Source organism: Hydra vulgaris, chromosome 10 (assembly GCF_038396675.1).
Source record: "Hydra vulgaris chromosome 10, alternate assembly HydraT2T_AEP".
NCBI classification, from domain to species: Eukaryota; Metazoa; Cnidaria; class Hydrozoa; order Anthoathecata; family Hydridae; genus Hydra; species Hydra vulgaris.
The window spans coordinates 25,880,487-25,903,572 of NC_088929.1; the positions used below are offsets into that span (position 1 = coordinate 25,880,487).

Here is a 23,086-nt window from a genome sequence, read left to right on the forward strand (position 1 = left end):
ATTATTATTATTTAATGTATTTAATGTATTTAATTCAAACATGTTTGAATTAAATACATTAAACACATTAAATAACATATATGTGTATATATATATATATATATATATATATATATATATATATATATATATATATATATATATATATATATATATATATATATATATATATATATATATATATATATACACATATATATGTAATATTATAAATTTAGTTTAGAAAAATATGTCTATACTATATGATCCAGAGGAAGAATTTAAGAAATCTCATAGTTCTTACTCACGTCGGTCAAACGATAACTATCAATCAGAAACTGCAATTAAATATGATGATTTGCTAGTTTTTGGTTATGAGTGCAAATTATTTAGAGATGATCAACAAGCTGAATCAGTAAATAAAGGGGAGACATTAATTCCTTGGATGGGAGATAAAATGCTTTTAATTGACAGGTGTGTTTTAAAATTTTTTTACTTACTGGTTTAATTATATATACTTTAGTTCATGTACATCTTTTAACTTGTAAAAATGTATGTTCTAGATATGATTGTCGTGGCCATTTGTACCATATTGAGGAGTTCGATTTCAGTAAAATTGTTTCTAATGATTCTATGTCTCCAGAAGAGTTAGAAATCGAAAAAATTTGTGATGAAGAGAGATATATGAGTTTAAACAAAGATATGATCAATGAAGATATATTAAAAGGTTATCTTATATATATATATATATACATTATAGTGCTTGGGATTTTAATGACCACAATATTAATTCTAATAATTTTTTAACAAGTAATATTAGAGTAGGTAGACAAATCAAAATGTTGTCTGCAGCCATGAAGTAAACAGAGTTCAAATTAAATAAGCAATGTTCTCCATTTATGTTTTTCTAAGAGACCTAATGGCAGGTGGCTCACACTTGAGGATCTCAATTTAATTTAATAGATAAAAATAAATCAGTTTATCATTGACTAGGTTTTCAGCTCGTTAAGGTTGAATATATGGGATTCCTCAAAAATCCTTTATTAAAGTATTTTTATGAAAGTTATTGATGAGGTCATGTTCCTCAGGTGTTAATTATTTATATGGGCAATAAAGTTAATGCTCAAGTTAAATTTCAATATGATTTGTTTGATCATTGATAAGAGGGAAACTTGATGGGTCTTTATGTTTTATAAGGACTGTAGTTTTCTTTTCATGTCAATACTTTATATGTGTATATTAAAGATTAGCTTGTATGCGACTAACTTTTTCTACCAGTGTTTTGTACTTGTTGTTACATATGTTTCTTTTCAGCAATATTAGGACCTTGGACGGTTCAGTAATCCAAAAAGTTGTAAAGTAGAGGACTCAGTGAGAGGGTTGCCATTCATTAATATAGGAATCCTGACAGTATTGCAATAGTTGTTTGCTGTAAATAAGAGAGTTTTTTTGGAATTAAAATTTACAAACCACTATGAGCCCTAATCTGTAACAAAAGTAAGATCAGGTTCAAGATCTTATCTTTTTGATTGCTAACAACAAGAAGCTGCTTGTTGTTAGCAATCAAAAAGATATGATTTTTTTTCAAGACAAGAGTATAAAGTTGAGTCATTAACAAAAAGAGCTGCTTTAAATGAAAGGTTGTTAGGAAGATCATTAATGTAGATAAGAAACAAAACAGGCCCAAGGATAGAATTTTGAGGTACCCCAGAAGTTACTGTATCTGGAAAATTTTTGAGATTATCAAATTGTTTCTTTCTAACTACTTTATTATTTTCATACTCGAAGGCTTCCTGTTGGCCTTCAGGGCCATATAAAAAAAGCTTATAGAGAAGACCATCAAGCAAAATTTTGTCGAAAAATAATCACAACAGTTAGCAAGTCAGCCATTGAGCAAGAGGATTGAAAACTGTGTTGATAATTTGACAGTAAGTTCTTTGACTCAAGATGAGATATAAGAAATTTGTTGATCAAAGACTTAAAGACCTTACTAAGATAGAAAGAAGACTGATAGGTCGATAATTGAAGGGGTCAGAATTTTCACCTAAGTTTTTGAAAAATGAAACAACAGATACTATTTTCCAGCAGGCAAGAAAGCAAGACTCAAGCACTTATTAAATAGTTTAGAGAGAATTGAAGAGAGTTCTGGAGAACAATTTTGTAAGACTATGACAGGAATGTTGTCTGGACCATAACCCGTAGAAGAGTTTAATCGAGATACAACTTTATCAATGGAAGCTGAAGTGATTTGAATGTCTAACAATAGGTTAACCTATTTAATTGGAATGGAAGGAAGAGAATAGTCGTAAAGTTTGACAGTCAAATTAGATGAAAAGTTCTTTGCAAATAGTTCTGCCTTCTCTTTCGAAGAGGTTATAAGATCAGTCCCATGAATGAGAGATAAAATTTTAGATCTACCCTTGTTAATGACGCTGTTGAAGATTTTCCAAAAGTCTCTTGAGCCTAACTTCTGAGATAAGATACAGTATTTAGTGAACTGAGAATAATGGAGCTTAGCATAAGAGCACCTGTTTACATCGATTTCTTGCAACATTAAATAGCCGTTTGTTCTCTAGAGAGTTTTTCTTCTGAAAAAGTTGAAAAAAATGATTACGGTTAGATATAGCAGATGCAAAAGAAGGTGAAAACCATGGAGTAGAATGAGGCTTGACTTGGAGCTGATGAGAAGAAATAAATACTTCCATACCTGTCTGGATCCTGTAGATAACATTGGAGACATATTTATCAGTTGAGAGAAAAAAGAAATCAGCTCAAGGACCGCTATTAAGAAAATCACAAAAAGAATCCCAGTCAGCTTTAGGTTAGTAGTAAGTACTGTGATGATAAAGTGAGTTGGAAAAAGAAGTACAAGATGAAAGGTTTAAAGAGGTCATTGCATAGTCAGAACCACCTAAGGGAGAATAAGAAGAGAAGCTGAACACAAGCTAGGATCAGAGACAAGACATAAATCAAGGAGTGAAGGTAAATGATTTTGGTTGTCAGAAAACAGGTCACAAAGTTAACTATCTGAATAAGAGATTGAGAAATGCAGAAATGATAGGTTTTAGTGCCAGCAGAGTCAGTGATGTTAGAGCTTAGCCATTCAGCTTGATGATCATTAAAGTCACCAAAAACAATAATGGCAGAGGGGTAAAGAGAGAGATAGCATGGTCAGTTTGATCAGAAATTACATCTAAAAGAGTGCAGTCTTGGTAAGAAGGAGAATGATAAAGAACAATAAGAAAGTGATAGTGTGAATAGGTGCTAAGCAAAAGCACATAAAAGAATGGTCAAAAGATTCAAACCTGATTTCACAACAAATAGGTAAATTGATGTGTATGTATACCCACAAGTCAAGTAATATGTAACTTTTTGAGTCTTTGTGAATCAAAGGATAATACCTATCAACACTGAGAGGGTTTTGACCACAAGTAGCCTCATCATCCGTATTGGCTTTCTCGGCTTTGGAAAGGTGAATTACAAAAAAGGAAAAAAAAAAGAGCAAGCAAGTCTACTGAATGTTGCTATAGGTAAGATTCAACTGATGGAAGATTACTTCTAATCATAATTTATGATTTTTTAAAAATTTTTTTTAACAAAAACCCAGTATATAGAAAACCCAGTATAAAGATTGGAATGCAGCCAACCTGGTTGCTAGGGAAAAAGCTAGTTTGAAAGATAAAGATAGATTTATGGCTAAACTTGAAAGTAGTTAATGAATAAATGTTAATTAAACTCCTATGTAAAGTTAATTTTAGTTTTATTACAAGTATCTGCCTGTTTCAACTTTAAATTAACAAAATCTAATTAAATTCAAGATTAACTTTTGACATTTGAACCATTTTAATTTACTTATACTAATACATAACATATAATATATATATAATTAAAAGTACATGTACTTAAAGTATTTTACAAAAAGTTATTTAACGAAAATTCAATTTCTTTATCTACATTAAAAAAAAATTGTATGAAGAACTGCAACAAATAGAAGTCAGGAAGGTTTAAATTGGAATTTAGCGAAACAGAGGAACTATTTAGTAATGAATGTTGCATAACAAACAGCAATACTGAGCTCAATCTTAAGTGTTAACAAAATGAAGTTCAGGAACGTTTACAAGGATGAAGGAATTGTTAAAGCTCCATGTTGGTTATTGATCACAACAAAGGCAAGAGAGCTAAAGAAAAAATTATGCAGTCTCTTTCTATAGAGTTTGTCACTCAATGCAGGACTAGCATTATTGATTGTGTTTTTTTAATGGCAGAATTGATAATACAAAAGTTCAATTAATAGTTAAAGGTTTGACTGAATATTATCCTGCTACAATCAAAAAGGAACATTGTACAGTATGTCAAGAGCCTGGTGGTAGGTATTTTCTCCATTTCACACCTGAAAAAGTTCAAAAATATATCAAACATGCTGAAGTAATTGCTGAATATATGTGAATTTAAAAAAAATAATGGTACCGATAAAACTAGAAAGAAAACTAAACTAGCTGGTTTGCACACTCCATAAAAAATTTTTTTTTTTGTAATTCAACTCCTCAAAGCCAAGAAGGCCACTACAGATGAGGAGGCTACTTAATAGTGGTTATAACCCTATCTCAACTCTATAACTCCAAAACACGATCTTGACGAACAAGGCCGCTGCGCGGAGAAACAAGTTGAGCAAATGACGAGAATTTAAAAAACCTTAAATTATTATTTGAGTTCGTTGTGGGAGATAACTATGTGTTTTAAAAGTAAACTCAAACACAGGTTTACTGAAGAACTGAGACACATTTTTTACCAACTTAGCCTTATGAAATATCAATCAATTGAAGTAGTTGCAATTATTATGCCAACGTTTGGTATGCTTGGTATGCTTTCTCTGAGTTCGTCATTCAGACCATGCTCTGCTCAGAGAATGTAGAGGAAAGAAAGAATGATATAGATTTAGTTGTGAAATTTAGAGGCCCCGGTGACAAAAAAACTTCAAACCTGATGAAATAAAACCTGATGCAACAACACTTAAACAGCTAATTGACTGGACTATCTCCTATGAGCCTTTTCTTAGTTGTGATCTGACAACAAAAGAAATTAAACTGATTATATTTCAGCCTATGGATGTTCCGGATTGGCGTTATCATAAGTAGTCAATTGAAAGACAAGTTAAATAGGTAACAGAAGCGGCAAGCAAAATTGATGGCAAAAAGGATGGTTTTTTAAGAGGGCAGGATTTATTGAGATAGTGTCTATTAATCTGTCAAAGAAAGATTCGATCTTAATCACAAAAATTAAAAAAATGTAAATTTTGTTTTGTTAAAAAAATTATAGTAAAAAGAATTCTTATTTTATTAAATAGATAAATAAATGAAAGGTAATGATTATAAATAGTAATTTTTTTAAAAGTTTTAAAAATAATAGATAAAAAAAAAAGTTTAAAGGGTCAAAAATATACAAACACAAGAAAAAATTTGCATTCTTGTACAAAATTTTCTGCAAATTTAAATGAATTGTAAATCACGATTTCTGGTAGCTTAATGATTTTTTAATCTAAGCTTTTTTTAGTAATATTATATAAAAATATAAGTTTTTAGAATACATTATTTTCAATCTAGAAGAAAAATATAGTATGACATAACAGGCCTTGTTTTAAATAACAAATGCTTAATGCATTAGCTTAATGTGAGTTTGATGTCATAAAATTTCTTTATCTTTTTGTTTTTTAAAGACATCAAAACTAATGCAATATAATAAATTTCCGCAAAATGCGACCATAAAAAAATAACTCAATTAACAAAAAACAATAAAGAAATGTTATATTGGAATGTTTATTTTCCTTAAATTTTTTAAATTATTATTAAATAATTAAATGAAATTAATTTATTATTTAAAATATGATTTTGTTAAATTATTATTTCTTAGTTTTTAATTTCTGCTTTGCTACTAAAAAACAATTTTTTATTTTTAAAAAGTTAGGGAGTAAAAAATTAAAAAATTAACATTTTATTTATTTACTTTACCAGTGATTTGTATTTGTTTGTATTGTGTATTGGTTTGCTTCAAGCGTGTTTGCGTTTAATATTGCGCTTTTCAAGCAAAACAATCGATCATTACCATAAAACAAAATAAAAGTAAAAATAACATAAACAGCAATAATATAAAATATAACTTTTTTGTTTTTTGTTATTCACTTGTTTTTACTGTTCAATAGAGGTTTAAGGAATTTCTTTTTATTGCTATAAAAACTTGTATAAATAAATATACTTGCTAAATAAAAAAATAATACATAAAATAATTTATCGCAACATTTAGTTATAAATATTTCTTTTATGGTTTTCTTTTAAGTTTCATTTAGTAACTTTGTATACAAAGCAAAAATTGAATAAACTTGTTTTTTGTTACTAATAACAATAAACAATTTTATTAATGATTTTTTATAAAATTAGTCATTATTTATCAAAATATATAGCATACTATATATTTTGATAAATAATGACTAATTATTTTGATAAAAAAATGCTTAACAAAGCTTAAGTTTTTCATTAGTAAATAGCGCATATATCTAACATAATTGTCATTCAAACATAATTTTTACATAATCGTCAAAGTGGTTTTTTGTAAAATTAATTACTTCTTTTATCTTACCGCTTAATAGAGCAATTTAAAAGTTAAAAAAATATCAAAGTTGCTTCATGTAAATCGCTCTTGGCGTACATAATTCGTATGTAAATTGCCGGCAACTTAACGCTTTAAAACAAGCGCTGCATATCCTATTGCTTTACAGACCACAAATACTTGTAAAAGATATATTAAAGCAATTAGGTGGTGAGGATGGTATTTTATGTTTAATATTTTAGGTTACTTTTGGCATGATTTAAGTTTAAAGAGACTTGACTTATTTATAGAGCATGGCCTTCCAAGCAATGAGCTATGCAATTGATAATACACACCAAAAGCATTAACAGGGACACCATCTATGCGCAACATGGCGCTGTTAATACTCTGATACTTTGCAGCTGTTGATGGAATCAGCCTCTCTGAGAGCTAGAGAAACTTTACTGTTGGCCTCAGGACCATTAAGCTGAGTTTTACCTTACTTTAAAACTGCTCTAAACTAGCTCTAAAACTGAGTTTTAAAGCTAGTACCCTCATTAAGATATAGCAGGAAGAGTTGCATAGCCACTATAAAGGAAGTACAAGTAAAAACTTATGAGAAGAGTCAAGAAGATCCAGCGTTCATCATCGTAGGCATGAAACAATGTAACCCAGAGTTATTCAGCTTATCCTTTAAGTCTTTGCCTAGGAGGCCTCCTACAAGACAGTAGCTGAATGCAGTTAACATCTGCCCAAGATGAGTATTTTTATCGAGACACCATCTCTATTCTTTACTCAACCAAGAGCCCCAAGGCAGGGAATTTTTAAGTCTGACTTTGTTTTTCCTAACCTTTAGGGTGTATCTGGGTTACATGATACCAGTAGCAGGGTGATCCTGATGATCCTGAACCTGACCTGACCTGGAATAATTAAAAGGAGCTGCTTCCTGCAAAAAGTACCTTAAAATATTTGCCATGATGTTTTGTAAATGCATTAGGAAAAATATTACATCTAACAAATACTAGAGATCAAGGTGACTGTAGGTTTATAGTTGGAGATCTACTTAGTTAATGAGTTCACACTGCGTCTAAATAGATTTAAACATTTAAACAGAACACAAACATAAAGTAACTTAAGAGTGAGTAAACACTGCGTCAGACATTCAGACAGAACAAAAACATACATATAAACATAAAGAGGAAAAACACAAGCATACATAAAATAACTTACGGGTGAATAAACACGTAAGCCACGTCTTTGGTTTAAACCAAACACAAACACACATACAGTAACTAACAGGTGAATGAACACCGCGTCAGAGGTTTAGACAGAACACAAACATACAGATAGCAACATAAAGGTGAGTCAACATTGCGCCAGAGGTTTAATTAAACTAAAATGACATGCAGTTAAAGAGTACCTTCAATGTCTGCTTTTACTATTGTGCATGTTTTTTTTTCTCATTTAAAGAATATTTAAACTCAGATTTTAGAGAGTTTTTGAAAAAAAGACAACAGGTTGATTGTTAAGTAAGGGAGGTCAATTTTGTACTTTTTTCAAAATTTTAACTTGCTGTGCCCTCAGATAGCTGGGAAATATTGTCAGGAATTCGGAACAATCTTTCTTTTTTTTTCTACTTTGCTCAAATTTTTTGCAATTGATTAGAAAATTCAGTTAAAGTGTCAATTTTACTAAAAATGTGTTTAACAATTGAAGGGTATTATAGATAGTAGTTTTAAAGTTTTCAATTTTTTAGATCTCTTGCCTACATTTACAGTAAGGATGTTGTTGTATTGTTACAAAGAAGCAAAATCATTGAAACTTTCCAGTTACCACTAATTTTACGCTTAAAAACTGCAAAACAAACATTGTTACATAACTCCTAATTTTTTTGGTAAAAATAAAAACTCTGTCATTGCTGATTTTACATTGCACCCATCAACTAAATACTATTTTTAGTTATATAGCAGTTGAATATACAAGTTAGTGTTATATTTTACAGGTTTGCAAGAACCAGTGAAAACAGGTAGCAAAAGTAGTAACTGCGTTTGATCCCCAACAGTTTTAAAAGTAAACGAACTTTTATTGAAAAAATAGTTTTTTAAATACTAAAAGCTTATCGAAACTCAATTAAAACCATTACTTTTTTCTTATTTTTTTTATTCAAATTAGGTATTATAAAAAATAAATTTACCATGCAGCATTTATTTACAGCTTTACAGCTAAACAAAGGCATATGGTTTTAGGCTAAAAAAATTTAGTTTTTAAAATATCCTTAGATCCTATTAAAGTGCAATGCTTAGCCTTAGCTATTCCCTAGGTATAATCCAGCAATAGTTCCAAAAATTAGCAACTAAAAAATAAATTTTTAACTAAATTTTGTTTTAGCTTTAGGTAAAATAAAAGACTTAAAACTTAGAAAAATTATGTTATTGATGATATTTTTTTATTTTAATTATTAGCATTTAATTAATTTTTAGCATTTAATTATTAGCATTTAAATTTATTATAATACTGTGGGTTATAACATAGAGGAGTGTTGAGAAAGTTAAAAAACAATAAATACTATATATCATAATCTTATTTCGAATAAAAGTTTTTCCTTGAAATTCAACTTTTTTGTTTTCCTACTGCTAACTCATGCCTATTCTGTAAAGAATACGCTTTTTTTGAAACTTCAGAAACAAGCTTTACAGCACACTTAACAGACTGACTGTGCAATGGAAAGTCCCAGTCAAGCTCACAAGGATCTGGTTTACATTCAATTGTATTAAGTAGTTCCTGATAAGTTAATCTTTTAGTAGCAGGAGGTTCATAGATCAGTTTATTATCAGAAACCAGATCGGTCCATGTGTCACACTCAATTTTAAGATTTTCAATATTTGGGATTTTGTTAATTTTGTTGCCACCATATAATCTATCAACTAGGGCAGTTGGAGGATTGTCTCTGCATTTTAAGATCAACCTAACTGCTCTATTTCATAGTTCTTTCATATCATTAACAAGAAGGGATAAAAGAAAGTTTTCTGGGAGAAGACAATACGCGTTTCTTAAAACAACAGTTAGTATAATGTCTTGTATAGTTTGGCTAAAAGTCTTTATATTTTTTAATGTTGTGTATATAATTCTTGGCCCTTAAAGTTTTTTGATTTCTTAATAACAAACCAGGTTGGACCATATTCTGTCTGTATGTACTTTACTATCTCTTCAAGTACAGGAGTAGGTTGTTCTGTTCTCAAATACAAAACTAAAATTCGTACTGCTAATATCAGCCACCTGGCATGATTAACAGGACCAACTTTATAATAGGTGTAAATTGGATTTACAGCACCTGAGTTTAAATAGATTTTTGTTCTTTTTTAAAAATAAATTATAATAAAAGTAAACATCTTTAATTAAACTGCAGATTAAATTTGTTATATATTTTTAATATTATGCTTACCTGAACTTATACCACACACATATTCCAGCAATAACCTTTGATCAGAACTTAAGTCATTGATCACACTTTTTTCTGGAATAACTAAAGTATTCAAGACAGGTTCAAATTTGGTAATGGGTTTATGATGATGGTATTGTGCTGCAGTGTTTCCAATTTCACCAAGAAATGTTTGTGGAGTGTTTGTACCTCCATCTAAATATTCTATAATATGGTGCAAAGGTAACTCATTACTATGAAGTGCACATCCAATTTTATGAATTGTTCTGCCAAGTTTTCTTTCAAGACTGGCACAAAGGTCAGTTTTATACCCATTGTTGACATTTGTATTGTCAAAAACAATTCCTAACAAAGAATCAACACTGTTGTATTGTGTTAACACTTCAAAAGCAGACTGTACTAAATTTTCTCCCATTGCATTTAAAATGTCTTTGTGTGCCAGATATTTACCTTTCATTTCTTCTGATTCTATTGTAAAACTTAGATGATATTCCTTTTCAGTTAATTTACTTTTTTTGCCGTGACTATCTGGTAACATACTTCTATAAACCAGGCTACCTTTATCATCTTTACTATCACATCCAATACATGATAGGTTTTTGAATGTAATATCATGTTCAGCAACAGACTGAAGACAAACCCTTATTTTAGCTCGGTTCATTTTACTCTTATCTAAAACATCAGTTTTATCAGTTTTAGTAATAATTCCAAGATTTTTCAGTTACTTGTTACCAAGAGCTGCTGCAGCTTCACTTGATATCGCATTGCTAAAAATTTACAATGGAATAAATAACTTTATGTAAAAGCATACATTAATCAAGTAGATTATAACCAAGTTCAAATATAAATTGCTAAGACATCCATAAAAACACCAATATATATATATATATATATATATATATATATATATATATATATATAAATATATATATATTTATATATATATATATATATTTATATATATATATTTATATATATATATATATTTATATATATATATATATATATATATATATATATATATATATATATATATATATACATACATATATATATATATATATATATATATATATATATATATGTATACATATATATATATATATATATATATATATATATATATATATATATATATATATATATATATATATATATACATATATACATATATATACATATATATACATATACATATATATATATATATATATATATATATATATATACATATATACATATATATACATATATATACATATATATATATATATACATATATACATATATATACATATATATACATATACATATATATATATATATATACATATATACATATATACATATATATACATATATATACATATATATATATATATATATATATATATATATATATATACATATATATATATATACATATATATATATATATATATATATATATATATATATATGTATATATATACGCAAAAAAACTGAAACAAATTTGTTAAAAATTTTTAATTAGTTCTTTATTAGCTTAAAAACTAAATCTAACTAAGCTATCTAAGGGAACAGGTAAGTCGATTTAAAAAATCAACCTCCCTTATTGTTGAGGTTAAAAACTGCATATATGCATTTAGTATATATATATACTAAATTCATTGTTTTCTACTTCTATGTTCAGAGTAGTAACCAGACTAGTCTATGGATAGACTTACAACACAGACATAGACAATTCTGTATGTTGTAATGGACACAACAAATGTTTAATTTTTTGTCCTTGTTGTGTCTATCAAATTTTTGATGGTGTCCTAAGATTGCTCAGTTAAAAAATAATTTTCACTTCATAAGTCTACAAAGCATAATTTTTTGTCTATTTGGTGTCTATGATTTTGTCTAAATTTACTTGATTTCATAAAACCAGAAATCTTTCATTACCGTATTATTTGAAGATTGTTATGTAGTAAATTTATAATATTAAAAAAATATTGAAATGACATCAAAACTCCAAATGACGATCATTGCCCATGATTAATTATTGTTTAAAACTTGCGTACATATTCATCAATAAAATGAAAGTAAAAAACATTTTTCTTTTTCACTATTGTTTTATTCACAAACCTAAATAAATTTTAACACCTATTGGAATCTTCTACTTACTAATCCACATTTTATAAAGGACAACTCCTTGATCACATATTTTTAAAATAATTTTATTGAAGGTGATAAAGATTTTAGTGACTAAGGAAAATTTTTTAAATGATAAACTTACCTTCAACTTTTTTGAAGTAATCCCAAACTGGAGAGGGCATTTTAAAAATAAATTTTCACGCACATTCACTGAGAATTGAAAAACAACTGAACTGAGTAATTAATGAACTTCAATTGAGCACAAAATAGTCCATTTTGAGGTTTTTAAATAGACATTAACTTTTTGTTCAACAGCACACGCTGGACAAAAAATTAAAAAATGAACTTCTGTTAGAAAAATTGTATTTTTAATTTTGTGCTCGTTTTCAGTTTTTGAAACGATGCTGCAGTGAAAATTTAATTACTCGTTATAAGTCCAAATTATATATTAAATAGATCTTCTATACCTCATTAAAAAATCGAGATTGTTCATTTAGTGTCCGTTTTTAAAATGATTGTCTAGAAAGACAAACATTTTTTATAGACAATTCATTTTTGATAGTTGTAATTAAAATTGTTGCAATTAGTGCTTTGTCGAAGTCTATTATTGTCCTTTTATAATAAGTCCATTAGAGATTGTCTGGTTGCTAGTTCAGAGTTGTTAAATTATGCAAGCGAGGAATTTCGAAAATGAATGGTTTCAACGGTTGATCAAAGAAAGTTATCTTTGCTGTTGTTACTTTAAAGGACAATTATAAGCATATTGACTGCCTAGTAGGACAGACAACTTTGGGATGTTTTTTGATTTCCACAGTTTTAGCATGAAGAAACAGAGTTTGGGCTTTGTTGGCTTCAACTTTTTAGTTATTGTAGCTACAATGAAATCTAATGTTTTATATTTATGATAGTTTTCTATATTTTTGTGTGCAAACTTTTTGAAAATATTTCATCCAGATATACTGTTTTTTAGTAGGCGCTGTCTGATCTTTTGTGAATTTAATTACTGTTAGAAATGCATCTCTAATATACTCATCTTGATATTCAGTTGCAAATACCTGTTTAAAGTTACATTAATCTTAGTTTTGACATGTTGCATGTAAAAACTAGATTAAAATCTAATAAGATTTTAATCTAGTTTTTACATGCAACATGTAAAAACTAGATTAAAATCTTATTGCTTTATCACAATTAAAAAAGCTGAAAATAAATTTTTATACATTGTATTATAACATTTTGGCTTACTTTTGTAGCATTTTTTTTTCATTTTTAGATTTTTCTTTTTTCAAGTGTGTTCTTATATTTAATAATAATTATAATAAAATTATTTAAATATTATTAAATTAATTTATTAGATTAAATTTATGGAGCAGTTAATAGATTAAAAAATAAAAAAGCGTATATTAATCTTATTAAAACAATTATTAGTAATAATTTAATGTTTTCTTATGTTGCAAAACGACTGTGTGTCAACAATTGTTCAAATTTCAAACCATTTCAGATTTTTGATTGTCCAGCTCTTATAGTTGAGGAGCTAAGCTTGATCTGCTCCACATATTTATAGTTTGATCTGCTCCACATATATATAGTTTGATCTGCTCCACATATATATAGTTTGATCTGCTCCACATATATATAGTTTGATCTGCTCCACATATATATTGTTTGATCTGCTCCACATTCCTGGTAGTACCATGATCAACTTGTTTCTCTGCACACATGTTTGTCAAAATGAGTTAAAAGGTTAAAAAAGAATTAAAACAACTTTTTTTTTTTCAAAAAGTTGTCTTTATATCATTTTTTCTAATTCCAAAGGATATATATATATATATATATATAAAACCCCTAACTGGTTGTCAGAAAGTTTTTCCGTATTTTGTTGACAAAAAGTAAAAATTAAAATGCGAGACCGGAATTTTTTTTTTATTACTTGATAGACTGCCTGCCCCAACCAAACCCTCAGTCGATGTAGCAGCACTCCCTTGCGAGTCAGGCTATAAAATAATCGATGTAGCAACACTCCGTGCATGATTTACAGTAAAAAAAATAAAAATAAAAACATTGTTTATGTTTTTAAAAACATTCTAGTCAATAAAATTGTGTTTTTGCTGTGTTTTTAAAAAACGATTAATTTGTAATTAAATTAATGGTTTTAACTTTCTGACAACAGGCAAATGTTGGACGAAAGTCAAAAGTAATTAAAAATGGCGTATTTGTTGTCTTAAGAATCATTTTTTTTCATTCCGACCTCCCAAATCCAACAATCTATAGAACTGTATATATATATATATATATATATATATATATATATATATATATATATATATTATATATATATATATATATATATATATATATATATATATATATATATATATATATATATATATATATATATATATGTATGTATCCAAAGGGTATATATATATATATATATATATGTCTATCAAACACAAAATATAAGGGCTTGCTATGGTTAAATTATGTACTAAATTTTATTATTATTATACATAATAAAATCATAATATTATACATAATAAAATCATGCTTGTTCATTTTATTATCTTATTTTATATATAAATTGAAAACAAAACAAAAAACTGAACTTTTCTCTTGAATTTTAGAAGAGGAAGAAAAAAGAATCAACAACTTATATAATCCTCACACGGCATATCAAACTATTGATTACTCTTACAGTGATGATCCAAGTAAGAGCAAACTACTTCCAATTGAGAATGCTTTTTATCAATATTGTCAATACTATGGATATGACAAAGAAAATCCTAATGTGAAAGCTTATTTTCTTAGTAAGTTTTCTTTTCTATATTTATTTTTTAAAGTTTGTAATATTTTATTAATTGCATTATTAGGCATCCCTCTGTGCATTAATAATACCACATACTATGATATTAAATAGTTTAGATTGCCAAAGAAAATTTTTGTTCAGCGCTAATAAAACTTTTGTTAGTTAAAAATATAAATTAAGTTTTTTATATATAATAATCAAGTATTTTAATATGAAGTTATTAATAATTTTTAAATTTTGCAAGGTTTACAGAGTTATGACTATGAAAGGCCCCCACCTCCGCCTGAACCATCAGCTGAAAATACTAACAGTTCTTCAACTATTTTAAATATACAAAAACCTGATAAATTTGTACCACCAGAAGGACTTATTATTCCTGCTGGAATGGAAGTGGTATGTATTTTGTTTTATTTCTTAATAATTAGCTATTTGATGTTAATGATTTTGTATATAACAAATACCAAAAACAGCTGTGTGTTGGCTAATTACTGCATAGTCACTGCACATATAAAACCATTTTAAACTTTCATGGAAAATGAGCTACTAAATAAAAATCCTTTATGATTGAAATTTGAAATTTGGCTGGAGATGACATTAGTTTATTTGAAACCAAGAAAACAAGATTGTAAAAGGTTTACCCAAGGTTAGTCAATTTTTTATATTAATGCATATCTAAAATATTTAAATTATTTGATTAAAAATTTAACTTTTCAAATTGCAGAGTGGTATTTCATTAATGGCAAAATTTCAGGTATAAATTCTATAAAAGTTTTATTTAAGGTATTTTTATTTTTTTTATTTTTTTTAGATGATTCTGGTATCGATTGCTAATGCTGAACATATGAAAACCTTTAAAAAACTATTGTCTACTTAGCAATTTTGTATATATATATATATATATATATATATATATATATATATATATATATATATATATATATATATATATATATATATATATATATGTATATGTATATATATATATACATATATGTATATATATGTATAATATATATATATATATATATATATATATATATATATATATATATATATATATGTATATATATGTATATGTATATATGTATATATATATATATATATATATATATATATATATATATATATATATATATGTATGTATATATATATATATATATATATATATATATACACATATTATATTATTTGTATATATACATTTTTCATTTGATAATAAGATATTTATTTTAAAACTCTTTTTTCCTTGGCTTTATATCCTTGTGGACAGAAGTTTTTTATTATAAAACATAAAAAAAAGTTAAATTTATATTGTTTAATTATAATAAATTTTTATGATAATAAATGATAACATAAAAATTATATTTATATTATTTTTATGTTGCTTTATTGAATTCTAAAACGTCTTTTTGTACTATAAATCATTCTAACAAAAAAATGAAAATATTGCACATTTTTAAATTGAAATATTTTTTTCTATTACTTTAAGTAATTAACTTTAGTAATTAACTTATGTCTTCTTAAAAAGTTTTTTGAAAAGGGCAGCAATGTCTGACAAAAAAAGAACAAAAATTCGACACACAGTTTATATATTGTTTATAAAAAAAGAAAGTTTAATAAAAATTGAAAATTCAGTGCATGACCTAGATGATGTTGATATTATCAGCAAGTAGGTTTAGTTTTGCCTTCTTAGAATACTTTAGGTTTAATTTAAATTCAATTTAGGTTTGGAATCCCTTAAAAGTTGAGCAGAATACTTTACAACAGTAAATATTTTTTAATAGTTGTGTAGTTTTATAGATTATTATTATTCTAGTTTTTATGTGAAACTCCTTGTACTATATAGTTTTAAACTCCTAGTATCATATAAATATATCATAATCCATAAAGTTTTTAAGTCATTGGCAGTTTTTTTTTTAGTTATTGGTGGTTTTCTTGGGTAATTCTAACAAGGTTTCAAAATATATAAAAAAAGTTTTATAGATTATACATTTTACAGTAGAGTGATTTAGTTCTAGAAGTAACATTTAGTCAATGAACATTGATTGTCTAAAATTGACTCTGTTGTCAAAAAATGATTGCTTTATGAAAAATAAAAAAATAAAAATAAATGCAGAATTCATGAAAGTTATAAAAATGTTTATATTTAAATATAAACATAAATTGATAATTAAGCAACATCCTGTTTAGAGAGCTTTTTTACTCTCTAAGAAACATGTTGCTCTATCCAAGTTTTTTTACTTTTATTAATTGAAAAAAATGTAGTAAACCTCTCTGCAATAACTGCAATTTTTTGCAAGTTTATACAGGTTAAAAAGTTTCTTTTTTTTTTATATATGACTTGTAATTTGCTTACATTTTTAACCCATACCGCAAGGCAAGAAAGGAAAGCTGAAAACAAAAGAACTCAGTAAATAGAATATTGAGTTCAAGTTTTAATTTTTTTCCAACTTTTTAGTTGATACCTTGTGAGAAGTAATTACAACGCTTTTCCAATTGTGATAACTTATAGTAATAGTGATAACTTTCATTTTGGTTTCCAATAGTGATAACTTTCATTTTGGTTTCCAATAGTGATAACTTTCATTTTGGTTTCCAATAGTGATGACTTTCATTTTAACTTTGACCTTGTTATTACTTTGATTCATTTTATAATCTCAGAATATTTACTTTTAAACTTGTAAAAAATTAAGCACATAATGAAGAGTAAGAAATTATATTGTCAACTGGTAGAAGAAGCAACATCATTGATATTTAATAATGGTACTTCAGAGAATCATGTTTGTTATTTAGTGTTGTTACCAATTTTTGCTTAATTTTAAATCTTTAATCAAAATCTTTGTGGCTAAGTTCAAGATGTTTGATTTTAGAATATGCTACTTCTTTTCAAGATTGCAGCCATTCATTTAAAATACTTAAAAATGCAGAGTTTGTTTAATCATTTCTAACAGCAGTTTTCATTCTAAACATTGCAACAGCAACATGATTGCAAATAGACTTACCAGCATGTACAATGGCATAATTTTATTTTAGTGCTTTTTTTTAAATACCAGTATATGATACGTATCATTAATACACTGTGATTTCCAACATTTTACTTTTAATATACAGTAATTACTTCTTATAATTATAAAAATTAGCAGACATTTGCAGCTTTTTTTAGAAAAAGAAAACAAGATAAAATGTGTGTGTATGTGTGAGTGTGTGAGATACAACCACCAATTTTTGGTGTAAATAAATATATAAAATAGGTTGATTGGTGATTGTATGTAATGTCACCAATTACAAGGTAAAGGAATAAGAAAATTCCAATTTAGATTGATAGATAGAGTGTGGGTAGATGTATAAAGGAAGTTTTCTTTTTATTTTTCTATATTATCTTTTTTTAATTAATATATCACACTATCAATGTTATGCTTTACTTGATTGCATTTTTAATATTATTATAGCTGTTTTTTATCATTAAATATTTAAATATCAAAAAACAACTTAAATTATCATTAATTTTTATTATTTTCATCTTTTTTCAAATGTTATAAAGCTTTTATTTTTAAAAATACAAGTTTAGTGTGATCAAATCAACTTATAAGATTATCATTTGGAAAATAATCAAATAATAGCTTATATAAATAAATAATCAAATAATAGCTTATATAAATAAATAATCAAATAATAGCTTATATAAGTTATGATATAATTTATATAAGCTTATGTAATTATTATGATAATTATTATCATAATAATTACATAAGCTTTTTCATTTTTATGAGAACCTAGTGTTCTCATAAAAATGAAAGCTAGGGAAGTTGAAATTTTTGGTGCAAAATTGTTAGTTTTGAGGATCCTATTTACAGAAGACCTGTCTCCATGAAAGTTAGATATTCTAAAACATTTTTGGTGCATTAATATTTAATATTTCATTAATATTTCTTTTATGAACATTTTATTAATTTGTCTTTTTAACTCTATTCACACTAAATGTTTAAATGAAACTTTATTTATTTTATTAAAACAATCTTGCAGTGTTTTTTTATTTTAAAAGCATCTTCAAAAATAATAATAAATTAACTGAAAAGTTATGTACAAATAAAAACGCTATCAAGATATAAGTATTTATTATGAAAATAAAGCTTAAAAAGTTACTTAAAATATAACATTGGATGTGTTAATTGAATCTTCTTATTTTTGTTAGAATACTTAAAATTTTGCACTGTTTTTACACACTTTTTGTTTTTTGTATCTCATTTGTCTAAGTAGTATAGATGATAAAGATAAACCAAGCTTTATACTAATTACTCATAAAAAAAGTATACCCAGTATTTAAACATGGATTATTCTACAGCAAATACTGGTTGCAGTACAGCAACTTTTTATAGATATCTAACTATTGTATATCGATCACTTTTAAAATAAAGTGATAAAATAAAACTTAACATTTAGAAACTTTACTATTACATTCAGTATCTTCTGGGAGTTTAGTAAGTTTGTGTGTTACATATATATATATATATATATATATTATATATATATATATATATATATATATATATATATATATATATATATATATATATATATATATATATGTATATATATATGTATATATATATATATGTATATATATATATGTATATATATATATATATATATATATATATATATATATATATATATGTATATATATATGTATATATATATATATGTATATATATATATATGTATATATATACATATATATATATATATATATATATATATATATATATATATATATATATATATATATATAAATAAATATATATATATAAATATATATTTATATATATATACATATTTATCTGTGTTTATATAAAACATATATATAAATATATTTATTTTTATTTATTATTGTAGATTGAGGTATGTTTCGTGCAAATGTTCTGCACAATTGCACAAAATAAATTGCAGCTCTACTCATAAAGTTTTTTTTTAGAACAAGATTTATGATTAAAAAAGAGATATTTTTTAATACAATAATTTTGTTTATATGAAGATACTGCCTATACAAATCAGAACTTTCCGTCAATATACATACTGAAGCCCCCACTCTATTTTAGGATACTATTACTAATGCTTATATATATTTTAGCAGGTTAATTTTGAGCCAGTGGTATTCAAAAAGTTTGGTTATATAGATTTCTGCAAATAAAAACATATTTTCGAAAGTGGTTTTTTGTTGATAGTTAGCTTTTATCTTGTAGTTGCGTTGAAATATGGTGCTCAATAAAAATGCTCCAAATAACAGGAAAAAAAATCATCACAACCAAATTTTTTTTATCTATCTTTTATAAATATTTATAGTCGAGACTTTACTCAAAATGTTATTTCTGATCATTTTGACGGAGACCTTTGTGGTCATTGGTTGTTTTAAATGCTCATCGCACTGAATGACTTGGCTCTAGTACCACTGACCCTGCTGGCATTAGCTCAAAAATTTGTCTTTTTCAATTTTTTACTTAAATGGTTAACTCTATGTTTTGTTTTTTCCTAATCAGTTATTTTTTGGTAGTTTAGACTAAGGTCTAAAATTAAAACTTTTATCTTGTTGTTTTTTTTCTTCATCAGACCTTATCATTCCACTTGCTATTTTAATCAGGTTAATTAGAATTCTTTTTATGATTGTTTTTGTCTCACTGCTGAAAAATTGTGCCTCTGTGTAATTTCCTGGATGCAAACTAGAAGTTTTTATTTTTATTTTTTTCAACTTTCTTGAGAAATGTCATTTATCATTACAGGAAGCTTATGCATTTTCTGATGTCAAGTCACACCATTTTCTTATGTTAAGGTCTCTTTTTCTTAGATAAATTTTAAATTGTATCTCAGAATCTAGGTTCTAGAGACTTTTGAAACATCTTTAACAGTGTCATTAACAAAGGCAAATCTAATATCCCTTCTCTTAAACATGGGTTGGATCTTACTTCCTCTCAAAAGGATAAGGCAGAACCATTTGAAAAGAACTTTTCCTCTAATTTATCACTTGAGTCTCTTAAATTTTAATTTTGCTCATCTTTTCATCTGAGAGAAAGATTATAGTTTAGTATTATTATTATTATCATTATTTTATATATATATATATATATATATATATATAATACTTGAATTTATTTTTTATTTAATCTCTACTATAGTTTGTGTTTCACAGTTTAATACTGCTCTCCAGAACTCTTATTAATAGTTTAAATTGTTTAACAAGTTCTAAAACTGAATCTTGTTTTTCTGTATGCTAGAAAATGATATCTGTGGTTTCAATTTTCAAAAACTCTGGAGATTCTCTCACTATTGTTCAATCAGTTTTCTTACTTTTTTTACAAGTTTTTGAAATTATTGAATCATTCTTTTCAAATGCAGTATTGAAGTTGTCTTTGTTGTCGAGCACTCTTCTTAGTTTCTAGTATCTTATGGGGTACCAGAGCATGGGGCTTTCATTGGCTTGTAAATTTGACCCAAACATAACTCATTTGTTTACTGTTAATAATTATTGCAGTGCTATCATATTGATGAATGGCAACATTCTTACTGAATAAATGACTACATTATTACTGAAAATTCTACTCTACTTTATATCTTCTCAGATTACACAACCCAGCAAAAAATATTCTTTCTGTTTCTGACTGAACAATACATTTTTCATTTCTCATTTTGATTTCAAATATGCAGCCCATTTTTCACCATCATGTCAAGTTGTAAAGATATTTAGGTTTAAATCTTTAGCATTTGGGGTAAAATCCCTAATATTGTTAAAAATTATTCAAAAGTATATCAGTAATTATGTCAAAAGAAGCATATTTTCATAGAGGTTTTCAGAATAAAGTTTGTAATAAAAATAAACACTTTTTATATAATTGCTGAAAAACATTTTGTTGAAATTGTTATTAGAGTCTTTAGCATTTTTTTACAATTTTTTTTTTCAATAAATTTCAAATCAAAATTTGTTTTCTAAAATCTCTATTAAAGTATGCTTCTTTTGAGATCCATGTTAACATACTTTTAAATGATTTTTTTTTGGACAAAATCATTTTTAGAGCAAAAAAGATTTTGCTCTAAATACTAAAGATTTGAACCCAAATATCTTTACAACTTGGCGTGATGGTGAAAAATGGGTTGCATATTTGAAATCAAAATGAAAAATGCTATATGAAGAATGTATTGTTGGGTTGGAAACAGGAATAATTTTTTTTTTGTTGGCTTGTGTTGCTGATTTCTATGGAAACCATATTTACAATTGATTACTAAATTAGCATCGGCTAAGGTTGCCTCTATTGTGTATACCATTTTATTACTTCTGTTACCTACTTTTTCTTTTACCTACTTATAAAGTTTCCGATTTGTCCTTTTATGGAATATTGTTGTTATATTTGGACTGATTTTTATGGTTCCATCTCTTTCTCTTTATAAAAATACCACATCGGTTGCTGCTAAAGCAAGTTATCATATCTTGTTCTATCAACCAAAACACAATTTTGTGTGACTCATCATTCAGCTAAGTTGCGTCCTGTTACTGTTGCAGCTGTTCATTGATGCTCAAAAATCTTTTATTTATCTGTTTTTTTCTTTGCACATTATAGCGTTAGAATTCTCCTTGTTTGTATAGAGTACCATAGTTTTCACATAAATTGTTAAAAAATGGAAGGGATATTAGTATAAAAAGTTAAACAACAATTCTACAACAATACAAAAATTCTACAACAAATACCACCTAATTACTATTTAAAATTACAAATTAATGATGAAAAACTTACAAATTTTTAAATTTACAAATTACTTACAAAAAAATTACAAATTACAGCTAAATTACTTTCAAAATGACAAATTGTTTACTAAAAAATAAAACCAAATCATTGTTTAAAGTTACAAATTACTTACAAAAAACTTCCAAACTACTATTGCAATATTTATTTTTGTTTAAAAAGTTGATAACTTTCCCTAACATACATAAGTTTACTTTCTAGCTTACTATTAATCTTACATAAAATAGTTTTTATTGTAGTTGTTTAATATCTATTTGTATAATATCAAAATATATATATAATATAAAATCAATTGTTTTCCAAAATATTTATTTTTAATTTTTACCTAAAAGGAAATTTCATAAAATTTATCGGAGAACACTTTTTCAATTCAAAAATGGT

General features: G+C 26.0%; 1 protein-coding gene across 1 annotated transcript in view; it reads left to right on the forward strand.

Moving 5' to 3' along the window:
- Positions 1-209: 209 nt before the first annotated feature.
- Positions 210-23,086, forward strand: part of LOC100210071 (uncharacterized) — a 45,924-nt gene continuing 23,047 nt past the window's right edge. The window contains exons 1-4 of the mRNA XM_065807622.1: positions 210-453; positions 543-706; positions 14,737-14,919; positions 15,163-15,311. Coding sequence (XP_065663694.1) covers positions 230-453; positions 543-706; positions 14,737-14,919; positions 15,163-15,311 — 720 coding nt within the window. The 5' untranslated portion in view covers positions 210-229. The remainder of the gene's footprint in view (positions 454-542; positions 707-14,736; positions 14,920-15,162; positions 15,312-23,086) is intronic.